At 43.9% G+C, this 13,828-nt stretch overlaps 1 protein-coding gene across 4 annotated transcripts in view; it reads right to left on the reverse strand.

Moving 5' to 3' along the window:
* Nucleotides 1-13,828, reverse strand: part of CCDC60 (coiled-coil domain containing 60) — a 163,795-nt gene that overhangs the window by 81,071 nt on the left and 68,896 nt on the right. For all 4 annotated transcript variants that reach the window (XM_004017586.6, XM_060401230.1, XM_042234641.2 and 1 more), the window contains exon 2: nucleotides 6,292-6,371. In XM_004017586.6, the coding sequence (XP_004017635.3) occupies nucleotides 6,292-6,371 (80 nt within the window). The remainder of the gene's footprint in view (nucleotides 1-6,291; nucleotides 6,372-13,828) is intronic.

A 13,828-nucleotide genomic window follows, 5' to 3' on the forward strand; every position in this document is an offset into this window, starting at 1 on the left:
TTTAAAAGATAAAGCTTCTTCCTGTGCCCAAATCCCACCTTTGTCATTTCTCATTGCCCTGCTTCAGCTGTCTCCCAAAATGCAGCTGGAAAGCAAAGCCTCAGACCTTGGAAGCACCTGCATAGCTTGTACCCTGCTGGGATCTGCTGGGGGAGAGGGCTAACTCGTCACTGCTTATTTGCAATTGCTGGTACCTAACTAAACTTTGTGTGGGTAAATCATAGCTTCAGTTTCGACGTGTCTGTTGTTTTAGTTGCAGAGATGTCTGTTTCCCTTAAAACATGTGCAATAAAAAGCATCAGCAGCTTTGGAGGAAGACACGCCATTGCCTTCAAGAGTCGACCTAGAACTGGGCACACACAGAAGCCCTGGGTGTCAGCTTCTGCTAGGGAAGAGAAACTGCAAGCGAGCGTACGGTGGCTGCTTAGTGCCACTGAACATCTGGTGGAACAGGCGAGGAGGAAAGCAGTTAGATTTTTATTCTTTTTAGCATCATGTTAAATTGGCCATGAAACCAGGGATGGTGCAATTGAATTATAAGAGGGCTGAAGTATTAAATAAAAATCGCAGAGACAGTGAAGGTGTTTGACACAAGGTGGGCTGGATTCTAACAGGAGGTGAAACAGATATTAAAAACAGTAAGTGGAAAAGACATTATCTTCTCCGCTAATCATCCACCTCATTTAATACTGTGTGATGAGGCCAAGGGGTGTGCATCTTAGAGGGGTGATTTCCCCTGGAAAACAAGGTGTTTGCTTCTGAAGGGGGATCTCTGGCTCCTTAAATGTCAGTGGGATCCAGGAGCATGGCCAGGTGGAAGGTTTTACTGTCGTTTCTTGTTTTCTTGCCTTGTGGCTTTTCTGTCTGGCTCTTTCCACACTGTCCTTCACATCCAGCACTTGGCTAAGGATGTTAAAGCCTGTCTGATGAGGATGTTAAATTCTAGCCATGGTAGATGCGTCTGGCAAAAAGGACAGACTCAGCCTGCCAAACCAAGGATGGCAGAAAAGCTGCTGTCTTTATCACCTTTCCGTCACCCCTCTGCTCTACAGGCTTAGAGGCAAGCTCTACCTTGGTTATCTGGGGGCATGTCCGCAGAGGGTGCTGGTCCTCTCTGGAGGGACAATGAGCCTGATTTGTAGCTTCTGATGATTTCTGTGCACAAGTATTCCCACTGTGGCTGATGCTGAGCTACTGATATGAAGTCAGTGAATGTGGACCCCCCTCTTTACAGGAATGTCTACCACACAGATACTGTAAACAGAAGTAATCGCAAGAGCACAGCCAGCAGTAAAAAGATATGAAATCATTAAGGAGTGATGAGTTACGAGTATTTATCACGTTTGTTTTAACATCATGTACTGGGTTGGCCAAAAACGTTCGTTTGGGGTTTTCCTGTTATATCTTGTGGACAAACCCAGATGAACTTATTGGCCAACCCAATATTTAAGTTTATATGATTTAGAAACTTACAACCCACAATGTAAGTTTATATAATTTAATTCTTAACAGTAGCTGTGCTTAATAACTGGCTTGCAGATTTCCTGGAAATTTAGCAAGTCAGTTGTGGTTATAGGCTGACTCACTGCTGCTTGTTGCCCTCCTTGGACTGGGTCGAGTCCTGGTATCTGGAACTTTCATGGATCAAGGCACAGTTATCAGCCTTTAGTCTACAGTACAGATTACTGTGGAACTCTCATTTCCAGGCTCCAGAGACTCTGGTGTGTCTTTGCATGTTGAGTTAGAATCATCTACCTCAAGGCTGCTAACATTCAGCTGGTGAGAACTGACACAGTCATAATGGTTCTGTATGACCAGTGTCTATTCCAATCGATTACTGCCATGACATACGTGATGGTCCCGTATTTTGAATCTCACCTCTGATCCAGTTTCCCTGCTGTACCATTTCCTCTGAAGCCTGGAACATTTCCTCTGACGCCTGGAACATCCTCCAGGCATGACTGCAGAGCAGAGGACAAATCCCCGCTGGGAGGTGCGCCTTCGGTTGTGCACAGCCCTCTTTCTTTGCCGCCTGCCTGGATGTCCCCACACAGGTAACTCCTGGCCTCTTAACTCTACCTCTCATGTGTTCCTGGGGCTCCTGGGTTCCCAAACCATCAACCTCTAAAGCCTTCTACGCTCACTCACTCAGATGTGTCCGATTTTCTGTGACCCTCTGGATGGCAGCCCGTGGGATTTGTCCTGGAAACAATACTGGAATGGGTTGCCATTTCCTCCTCCAGGGGATCTTCCTGACCCAGGGATTAAATCCTCATCTCCCACATCTCCTGCAGGGCAGGTTTTTTACTGCTGAGCCACGGGGGAACTCAAAGCCCTCTAACCTGGGTTCACACACTGTACAGGGCAATGTGTCCACAACTAACAGAGGGGTCCCTGTGGATCTCATCCCTTGATTCTGAAGGAAAGTACACAGGCCATCTCTGAGCCTGGCTCTGCTTCAAACTCAGACTGCGCGCCATCATCCCCCTTGCGTTGGGACATTCTCTGCAGGGTAATTACAACAGTGACAATTACATGAGTCTGATGGGGCTGTCAGAACAGAACACATGGTCTAAACAACAGATGTTTATTTTCTCTTAGTTCTGGAGGCCAGAAGTCCATGATCAAGGTGCACCTCCTACAGTTCAGAAGACACCTACTAGCTAAGGCCTTGCCTGGCCTTTTCTCTGTGTGTGCATGTTCCTGGCATGAGGACAACAATCCTATTGGACTAGGGCCCCACCTTTCTGACCTCATTTGACTTTAATTACATTTTCAATAGAATGGGAAAGACTAGAGATCTCTTCAAGAAAATTAGATACACCAAGGGAATATTTCATGCTAAGATGGGTACACTAAAGGACAGAAATGGCATGGACCTAACAGAAGCAGAAGATATTAAGAAGAGGTAGCAAGAATACACAGAAGAACCATACAAAAAAGAGCTTCATGACCCAGATAACCACAATGTGTGATCACTCACCTAGAGCCAGACATTCTGGGATGCAAAGTCAAGTGAGCCTTAGGAAGCATCACTACAAACAAAGCTAGTGGAGGTGATGGAATTCCAGTTGAGCTATTTCAAATCATAAAAGATGATGCTGTGAAAATGCTGCACTCAATATGCCAGCAACTTTGGAAAACTCAGCAGTGGCCACAGGACTGGAAAAGGTCAGTTTTCATTCCAATCCCAAATAAAGGCAATGCCGAAGAATGTTCAAACTACTGCACAATTGCACTCATCTCACATGCTATCAAAGTATGCTCAAAATCCTCCAATCCAGGCTTCAACAGTATATGAACTGTGCACTTCCAAATGTTCAAGCTGGATTTAGAAAAGGCAAAGGATCTGGCCTGAGCAAGAATGAGGGGGGGGGGTGGTCACTCTGATGCAGGTACTCCCTGCAAAGTCCAGCCAAGAAATGGGCCTGTCCCCAGTCCTCCCAGGGCTGCCCTCCTGCCAATCTCCAGCTTATGGTTAAGGCTGAGGGGCACTGAGACTGGGCAAAGACCCACACGCATCACCCCGAAGCCTATCAGATCGGCCCTATCAGCTTGTCTGTGGGTCGTTTGGTGTAGGGCTCGCTCACAGGCTTCGTTTAAGATCAAATTGCCAACATCCACTGGATCATCAAAAAAGCAAGAGAGTTCAAGAAAAACATCTACTTCTGCTTTATTGACTAAGCCAAAGCCTTCGACTGTGTGGATCACAACAAACTTGTGGTAAATTCTTTAAGAGATGGGAATACCAGACCATTTTACGTGTTTCCTGAGAAACCTGTATGCAGGTCAAGAAGCAACAATTAGAACTGTATATGGAACAACAGACTGGTTCCTAACTGGGAAAGGAGTCTGTCAAGGCTGTGTATTATCACCGTGTTTATTTAACTTATATGCAGAGTACATCATGTGAAATGCTGGTAGGATGAAGCACAAGCTGGAATCAAGATTGCCAGGAGAAATATCAATAACCTCAGATATGCAGATGACGCCACCCTTATGGCAGAAAGTGAAGAACTAAAGAGCTTCTTGATGAAAGTGAAAGAGGACAGTGAAAAAGTTGGTTTAAAACTCAACATTCAGAAACTAAGATCATGGCATTCGGTCCCATCACTTCATGGCAAACAGATGGGGAAACAGTGGAAACAGTGACAGACTTTATTTTGGGGGGCTCCAAAATCACTGCAGATGGTGACTGCAGCCATGAAATTAAAAGACGCTTGGTCCTTGGAAGAAAAGCTATGACCAATCTAGACAGCATATTTAAAAGCAGAGACATTACTTTGCCGACTAAGGTCCGTCTAGTCAAGGCTATGGTTTTTCCAGTAGTCATGTATGTGAGAGGATGTTAGAGCTAGACTATAAAGAAAGCTGAGCACCAAAGAATTGATGCTTTTGAACTGTGGTGTTGGAGAAGACTCTTGAGAGTCCCTTTGGACTGCAAGGAGATCAAACCAGTCGATCCTAATGGAAATCAGTACTGAATATTCATTGGAAGGACTGATGCTGAAGCTGAAACTCCAATACTTTGGCCACCTGATGCGAGGAACTGACTCACTGGAAAAGACCGTGATGCTGGGAAAGACTGAAGGCAGGAAGAGATGGGGACAACAGAGGATGAGAGGGTTGGATGGCATCACCGACCTGATGGACATGAGTTTGAGCAAGCTCCGGAAGTTGGTGATGGATAGGAAAGCCTGGGGTGCTGCAGTCCATGGGGTCACCAAGAGTTAGACATGAGAGACTTAACTGACTTTTTCAAGGGCCCTCTCTCCAGATGCAATTATGTAGAGGGTTGGGGTTTCAACATACAGATTTTGAGCGGACACAATTCAGTCCATAATAACTACTGATCACTTGAAATGTGGTGGGTCTAAGTTAATATATGTTCTAAGTGTAACTGTACACTGTGGATTTTCATCATTCACCTGTTTTCATCACATGTTCAAAAGAGAATATAAATTTCTCATTAACACCTTTTTAAAAATACCTTTTTATATTGATTACATGTTGAATGATAATATTTTGGATATATTTGGCTAAATATACTATAAGAATGACTTTCACCTGTTTTTTCGTCCACTTTTTATTTTTTTTTCAATGTGGGCTACTGAAAATTTTTAATTTACATGAACAGATCACATTATATTTCTGCTGGACAGTGGGTATCCAGAGACCCTAGCAGAGCTGATACAGCCACCCCTCCGGTGATTGGTGGGGAATTGTTCTCTGGGGCCCTGTCTTGATGCCTCCCTTCCTCCCTTCCTTCTCCCCAGTTTCTAAAGCCCATAGCTTCCTGCCTCTTCTTGGGTTGAGTCTCCCATTCAGTCAAAGCTGTGCTGTTACAGAGTAGAGACTTGGGTGGGCAGCGAAGGAAGGACTCCCTGACCACAGCAGTGAGGAAGGAAACGTGTCCCTGTGATTCTTACCGGGGTCTGGCTCAGAGCAGGAGACGTGCAAGAAAAGCAGACCGCCAACCCCCCACACTGCCTGTAGCACCCCCTGCTGAGCATGTCTGTGTGTTTTCTGTTAAAAGAATCTCCATTTCTTACCCTGCCTTGAGTTGCTCTGCCAAAATCCCTATGTACAACCCCACCTTGGAACGTTACAGGTCCCAGGAAGGAGTTAAGGGGTGAGGAGAGGGAAATTCCACCTCACCCCACAGCAATGAATAAAATATGGTCCCAGATCTCAGTTTGCTCTTGCTACCGTGCAGGAAGGAATTGGTGGGTGGAAAAAGCTATGAGTGACACTGTATACAAGGCTCTGGCATTTCAGTGTATTATTTCACCGTGCCTTTCTAACAGCCCCGTATTATTACATTCACTCTACAGTTAAGGAAACAGAGACTCAGGGAGGTTAAGTAGCTCCTCCAGTGTCACCAGCTGGCAGGTAGCTGGGCCCATATTTGAGACCAAGTCCGTCTGACTCTTGGCTACCGTGCTGTGGCTGTGCTGTAAAAAGGGAAGAGTTTTCTGGAGCACATGAAGACTCTCTTGAGTTGGATTCAGCCCCAGGAAGGAAAGCAGAGGGAATTAGAGGCACGGGACTGGCCTGAGAAAGAATGGGGAGGGGACTCTGGTGCAGGTCACACTGGTACTCCCTGCAAAGTCCAGCCAAGAAATGGCTCTGTCCCCAGTCCTCAGAGGGCTGCCCTCCTGCCAATCTCTGGCTTATGGCTCAGGCTGATGGGCACTGAGACTGGGCAAAGTCCCACACACATCATCCCGAAGCCTATGGGCTCGTCCCTATCAGCTTGTCTGTGGGTTGTTCAGTGCAGGGCTCACTCACCGGCTTCGTTTAAGGTCTTTCTTGAGGTTTATTATCTCCTTCTCCATATACCTGATGCTTCTCATTGGCTTTTCTGGGACCTACGGGAAGTCAAGAAGTGAGAGGAAAAGCATTAGTACAACTGCTAGCAGCAGAGCTGGGCTGCAGGAGGCCCGTGTGCTCACATGAGACATCTCATCAGGTTGGAGGGGCCCTTGGGGGTCACAGCATCCTTGTCTCCACCAAAGAGAGATCCCGGGGTGTGCGGGAAACAGCAAGAGCTTTGGAGATGGACGAATCTGAGCTCTGATCCTCAGTCTGTCTGGTGACTGCCTGTGTGACCTTGGAAAAATTACTTATCCTCTCTGGGCCCTAGTTTCTTCAGCAGAAGAATGGGGGACCATTTCCTACCTTGTTGTGATGATCAAATCAGTTGCTAACTTTCTGACTCGCAGCAAGCTTTGGAAAAACAGTAGCTTCTATTATGAGCATTATACTCAGACAAAAAGTTGAATATTGATAATCATTGTTGTAGGTGGCAGAGGTAGTGGATTTAGACAGCTGAATTTTGTCAATATAAAGATGCAAATGTACCCTTCCCACTGCTCCCCTAGCAGGATTTTATGAGTGACTTATCCAAGTAATTGTTTATGGGTTTTTCTTTCCCTTTTTGCTATTCATTTGCCTTTCTTAGCCACGGGTGAAACCTCACAAGACAGATTTATTACTCAAAGGTGGATACTGGGTCAATATAAAGAAGAGAGTTCAATTAACTATATTTTAATATAAAAGTCACTTTTCTCAGCCACCAATTTGGTGAACAATAACAAGACTATTAACTTGATTCTCTTGTCTTAAAATTAATTCCCATAATATTAGGTTTTTTAATTAAAGGAAATGCCAAGAAATTATGAGAAAATGGATGCTTTCAGAAGAAACTGGTGGGAGAATACATTGTAATGCCTTTTCTGAAGGGCAATTCATCAGTGCATACTAAATGCTGTATAAGCGGGCATGCCCTTGGGTCTAACGATTCTTCTGCTGTCAGGCATCCTGTGGGACTATCCTTGCACGCGTACAGAGGTTCATCCACAAAACTGCTAGGATGCTGCCTGTGACAGCAAACTCGTGGAAATCACAACTTCACAACAGAAGACAGGTTCAGCAATCATGGTGCCTTGTAAGGACAGAATGCTATGCAGCAATTAAATGTAATGACAGTATAACAATTTAAAGTGTAGAGATGCTCTGAGGAGTTCTCTGAGAAAGAGTCATTACAAAGTAATAGGTATTGCATGATTCTTTGTTTTTGGAAAAATGATCTGTTTGGATGTACACATATCAAAAGATATTTAAAAAAAAACTCCCTTGTCATGTGGCAATTCTCTCTGGGGTGGGATTATGGCAGATTTTATTACTTTCTCTTAGCTTATGTGATTTCCCCATTGCTCTGCAGTAAATGTTAATCAGTTATATAATAAACAAAGAGAAAAGATTTAAAGAAAAAAGGAACAGCTAGTGAAATTTGACCATGGTGGATGGGTGGAACTGTACTGAGAGTGGTTTCTGAAGGCAAAGTGAGGACGGGTCAGCTACTCATTAACAGAAATCATAGTAATGTGGACACGTGCGAGGAGGCATGGTGCTTTCTCAGCAGCCATCATCACCCACTGTCTCCAAAAATAAAACTGGGCTGTGGTATCTGCTGCTCTGGGCCTTTTGAGTGGAATGAAGAAGGCAGGGAATGGATCCATATCAAAACTGAATGAATTTGGACGGTCCCAGAGATTGTCATACTGAGAGAAGTAAGTCAGAGAAAGACAGATATCATACACTATTGATTACATATGGAATCTAAAAAAATGGTACAAATGAAGTTATTCACAAAACAGAAACAGCATCACAGATTTAGCAAACGAATTTATGGTTATCATAGGATGGAGGAGGTTAAGATTGGAGGTTAGATTTGGAGGATAGGACTGACATATACACACAGCTATGCATAAAATAGATAGCTAGTAAGGACCTACTGTGTAGTACAGGAAACTCTACTCAATACCCTGTTATGACCTATATGGACAAGGAATCTATAAAAGAGTAGATATAGGCATATTGTGTAACTGATTCACTTTGCTGTACAGCAGAAACTAATACAACATGGTAAATAAAATATTTTTCACTGGGACGACCCAGAGGGATGGTACGGGGAGGGGGGGGGTGTTCAGGATGGGGAACATGTGTGTACCTGTGGTGGATTCATGTTGATGTATGGCAAAACCAATACAATATTGTAAAGTAATTAACCTCCAATTAAAATAAATTTATATTAAAAAATATATAAAGTGAATTGTTGGCCCCATGCACATCTAGACTATAAGGAAAATAAACTGTTAATCTAGTGCTGAAAAAACAAAGCAAAATTGAATGACATTTCTGGTGGGATGGAGGCGATGGAGAGAGGGGTCTGGAGTAGAGGGAAGGGACTGTCACTGGCTTGCCTCATTCTGAACCACTTGTTTCCTGGGTCACCTAGTATGCGTCCTGTGCCAGGCAGCTCAGATTAGAGGTGGAGAGTCTACTGCAAGTCCCCAGGGTACTCCTTCTTATTCACTAAATATAGCATGCGTGCGTGCTCAGTAGTGTCTGACTCTTTGAGACCCCGTGGACTGTAGCCTGCCAGACTCCTCTGTTCATCCAATTTTCCAGGCAAGAATACTGGAGTGGGTAGCCATTTCCTTCTCCAGGGGATCTTCTGACCCAGGGATGGAACCTGGGTCTCTTGCATTGGCAGAATGACTCTTCACCATCTGAGCCACCAGGGAAGCCCATGGAAGTAAATATAACTTACTGTTAAAAGGGACTGAACCCACGTCTCTTGTGTCTCCTGCATTGGCAGGAAGATTCTTTACCACTGGCACCACCTGCCCAAATTAAGCATAGAGGATACAAAAAAGTATCTGAGACAGCCTTGAATAAGTTCTGCTAGACATGAAACTGGAGAAGGCAATGGCACCCCACCCCAGTACTCTTGCCTGGAAAATCCCATGGATGGAGGAGCCTGGTAGGCTGCAGTCCATGGGGTCGCTAAGAGTCAGACACTGAGTGACTTCACTTTCACTTTTCACTTTCATGCATTGGAGAAGGAAGTGGCAACCCACTCCAGTGTTCTTGCCTGGAGAATCCCAGGGATGGGGGAGCCTGGTGGGTGAGCCATCATGTCGCACAGAGTCTGACATGACTGAAGTGACTTAGCAGCAGCAGCAGACATGAAACAATGAAGTCATTTATAAACTTTATCTCTCTAGCTATCATTAGCAATAACTTACAGGTAATATATCAAGCTTATACCAATACACAATGGTGTTTCTATCCGTTGGCTGAAAATTGATGGCAAATCTATCAGTTTCCATCTTGAGGGATGATGAAGAGGGGGGAGAGGTAGATTTCCAAGGAGGCCTGTAAGAATTTCCAGGAGTTCTTCTTAAAACTTCTAAATAATGGACATTGGCTTTTTTCACACTCCTGGTATCCCTTCTCTCCTCTTGATATGGGTTTGCCTGCTAAGACTTCCTGCCCCTCTCCCATGGAGCACTTGTGCCTCGGAAAAAACTCATGGTATCAGCAACAGGGGTGGTCCTAACTGAAGCCAGACAGCACAGAGCCCACCTCACATCACAGGCTGGCTGAGGGATGCTCATGTGACCCAGTTTGGACTAAAGAGTTACAAGTTTCTAAGAAACATGATTCTTAAGTCTAAGGAACCACAGGCAGAGAAGTTCTATTTCCTCAGAGACTGTGGACAGAGAAGCAGATACCTGTGGGGGTTGTTGGCAGCCATTCTGTGCCCATGAGGGAGCCACCCTCCAGCTGAAGATGCGGGGAAGAACAGACAGGAGAGTCAAAGAAAAACCTGTTCCATGGTACCTTGTTGAACTGATCAACCTTCACCAGAACCTGACCTTTTCACGAACATTTCCTTTACTACTTTTCAGCCAGTTGACTTGGCTTTTCTTTCCCTCACAACCACAATATTTCTGAAACAGCTTCCTCCCTTAGATGTGTCAGGGCAGCAACAGATCAATAATTATTTCAACCAGTTCTCTTTCTCCTCTAGAAAAGTAAGACCAGATGATCCCTATTCTGGTGCAGTTTTTTCAGTGAAAGCAATGATATTGGCCCTATTTCAAGATCAAACATTTGAAATCAGGGTTGCCTTTTTCTAATCCTCCTCCCTTTTGTTGAGCACCCAATTAATTCCTTCTTTCAGAACCAAAGCAACGTTCATCACAGATGTTGTGATTAGAACACACTTATGAACAAAGACAAAATGAACACATTCAGATTTCCTTGCCATAATCTGAAAATCTATGACTGCAATGCTTCCTGGTGTCAGTTGTGTGCCCTTTACTCTCCTAAACATCCCAGGTTTCACCCCCTTCATGAAGGAACTATGATAACTGTCCAAACTTCAAGGATTTTCCCTGAAATCTCACCTAATGACAGTTGCCCGTGCACCAGGAATTCGCACTACTGTAAAAGACTGAGTTTATATAGACTGGGATTGGTGCTGAAATAATTTACAGCCGCAAAACCCAACTGTGTCCTTGGCTTGACACAAGGCTTTAACAGGAGAAGATGCGCTCCACAAGTGCTGAAATTACAGTATTTTCGTGGATTCTTAGGAGACCATTTTTATTGCGACAACTGTTTAATTACAAGTGAAATAAGCCACTGGTAATAACGGGCATTGAATGAGGGAGAACTGGCTGTCGGGATATTTATAAACACAATTCGATGTGAGCACAATGAGAAGTTCACAGAGCATCCAAGAACTGCCATCTCTACAACCTTTCTAGAGGGCAATTTCACCATATGTAATGACAAGTCTTAAAACTACATGTTCTTTTGCTCCAGCAAATCTGCTTCTAGCCAAGAAAATTATGCAGCAAGGATAAAAAATGATTTATCCACGAGGATGTCTACCACAGCAGTGTGAGTAATAGTGAAAAACATCTAAATGTCCAGCAACAGGCACTGGTTGAATAAATTGTGGTCGAGCCAGACAATGGTGTATGATGATCTGAATTGGGTGCTACTATTTAACGTTGCTGAGATGCATACTCAACTGATGTGGAAGGAAGTATAATTTCAAGGGAAAAATGAATGTTACAAATACAAAGCGTTTAAGAGCTTAGATCATAGAGAATTTTAAGGTCTGCATTCATAAAAATCTATAGAAATTCCTAAAAATATATATAAACTGATATAAATTATGATTTAAAATATTGACACATGGCAAGGTATAAGCAGGTAGTCAGTATTGGTCGCTCAGTCGTGTCCGACTCTTCGTGACCCCATGGGCTGTAGCCCACCAGGCTCCTCTGTCCATGGGAATCCTCCAGGTAAGAATACTGGAGTGGGTTGCCATTCCTTTCTCCGGGGGATCTTCTGACCCAGGGATGGAACCTGGGTCTCTTGCATTAGCAGAATGACTCTTCACCATCTGAGCCACTGGTGAAGCCCATGGAAGTAAATATAACATACTGTTAAAAGGAATGTTATCTTAGACTGCTTGAATTGTAGATAAATAATCATTTTTATTTGGGCTACATTTTTTTCCTGATTCTAAAATAGTTTACTTATATCAACTATCTAAAAATAAAATGATAAATAATAAAATAGATCTTCCTGGTGGCTCAGATGGTAAAGTGTCTGCCTGCAATGTGGGAGACCCGGGTTCGACTCCTGGGTCAGGAAGATCCCCTGGAGAAGGAAATGGCAATCCACTCCAGCACTCTCGCCTGGAAAATCCCATGGATGGAGGAGCCTGACAGGCTACAGTCCATGGGGTCGCAAAGAGTTGGGCACAACTGAGCAACTTCACTTTCACTAATAATAAGATAATAGTGTTGTTCTTATTTGTAAAGCAATTCTAACTGTCAAAATAAGCAAAATGTAAGTTTTTAACATTGTTTTAAATGAGTAATCTAAGAGCCTGGAATGATGTAATTTAAGTCTATTTTGGGCACAAATGAACTTATCTACAACACAGAAATCGAGTTACAGATGTATTAACAGAAAACAAACTTATGGTTACTGGTGGGGGGCGGATAAACTAGAAGAGTGAGATTGACATATACACACTGCTACATATAAAACAGACAGTAGGGCCTATTGTGCAGCACAGGGACCTCTACTCAGTGCTCTGTAATGACACCATGGAAAGGAAGCTAAAAAACAGTGTGTCTATGTATGTACATAGATATATCTATATACAGATAGATAAATAAATATATAACTGATTCACTTTGCTGTAGAGCAGAAACTAACACAACACTGTAAATGAACTGTGTTCACTGCATTCATTTACTGAGTCGTTTGACTCTGTGAGACCCCAGGGACTGTAGCCTGCCAGGCTCCTCTGGCCATGGGATTTTCCTGGCAAGAATACTGAATACTCCTGCCTTCATGGAATCGTCCTGACCCAGGGATCAAACCTGTGTCTCCGGTATCTCCTACACTGCAGGCAGATTGTTCACTGCTGAGCCACCAGGGAAGCCTCTATGTAAATAAACTATACTCTAGTTTAAAAAAAAAAAATTAAAGTATATTTTAACACAGTATCAGGCAGGGCTACAGGTAGGAAATCATGCTAGATAGTTCAAGACTGTAATATAGGGGAGCAGTTACAAAGGTGTCAGAAGAGCTGAAAGGAGCTGAAAAGCCAAATTAGTTTCATTAGCAAAATGAAACTTCTACCACTTCCAGTGCTGGAAGGACTAAGGGAAAAGGTAGCCTTCAGAAGCTCTAGAATTGGGCCACTTGGCAGAAGCTGGACTCGTGGAAGAGTGTATTTTCAGCTGAAGGTGCCACCGGAAGCCGAGTGAGAGATGGGGAGAAAAACAGTAGCCTGCCTCCTTCTCTCTCTCTCTTTCTCCCTCCCTCCAGTTTCCTACTCCACCTCCTACTGGCTAAACCTACAGGGAAGCCAGCTGGCAAGCGTGCCTGGGAAATGTAGTTTGCAAGGATCAGTCTTCCACGGGGACTAGGAAATGAAAATGACTCCTCCCACCCCCCACCAATGGTTATGTTATAGCTTATACAAATGCCTTGGCTCCAGGTCCTGATCAGTTATTTTTAGACTATAAAGCTGGTTTTCCCTTTAACCAAGGACCCCTTTGCAGATGATAACTTTGTACATCCCTTATCTTTTGATTCTAAGCCCGACACCCTCAGAATTTCCTGTGGCTAAGATGCATTTCCAGAATTAGGATCATTCTAGCTCTCTCAAGATTATCAAAACCCACCTTTCGAGAAAATGCAGAACTCTCCAACTTTTCCCAGTTTCTTTCCTCAGGAAGTACTGTATATTCCAGACCTCGGAGACCAGCTCTGCTTGCATCAAAACTCCTGTGTTCTGTGTACCACACCCTTTAGATCCTTCCTGCTGAAAAACAAGCTAATGCTAAGTATTTCCTCCCTACAGACATTGATTAGGGTGTCTCCTTACTGAGGTGACACGTTTGCAATACAACTCCACGTTTTAGATCATCATCTG

The sequence above is a fragment of the Ovis aries genome, chromosome 17, assembly GCF_016772045.2.
Source record: "Ovis aries strain OAR_USU_Benz2616 breed Rambouillet chromosome 17, ARS-UI_Ramb_v3.0, whole genome shotgun sequence".
Classification (NCBI taxonomy): Eukaryota; Metazoa; Chordata; class Mammalia; order Artiodactyla; family Bovidae; genus Ovis; species Ovis aries.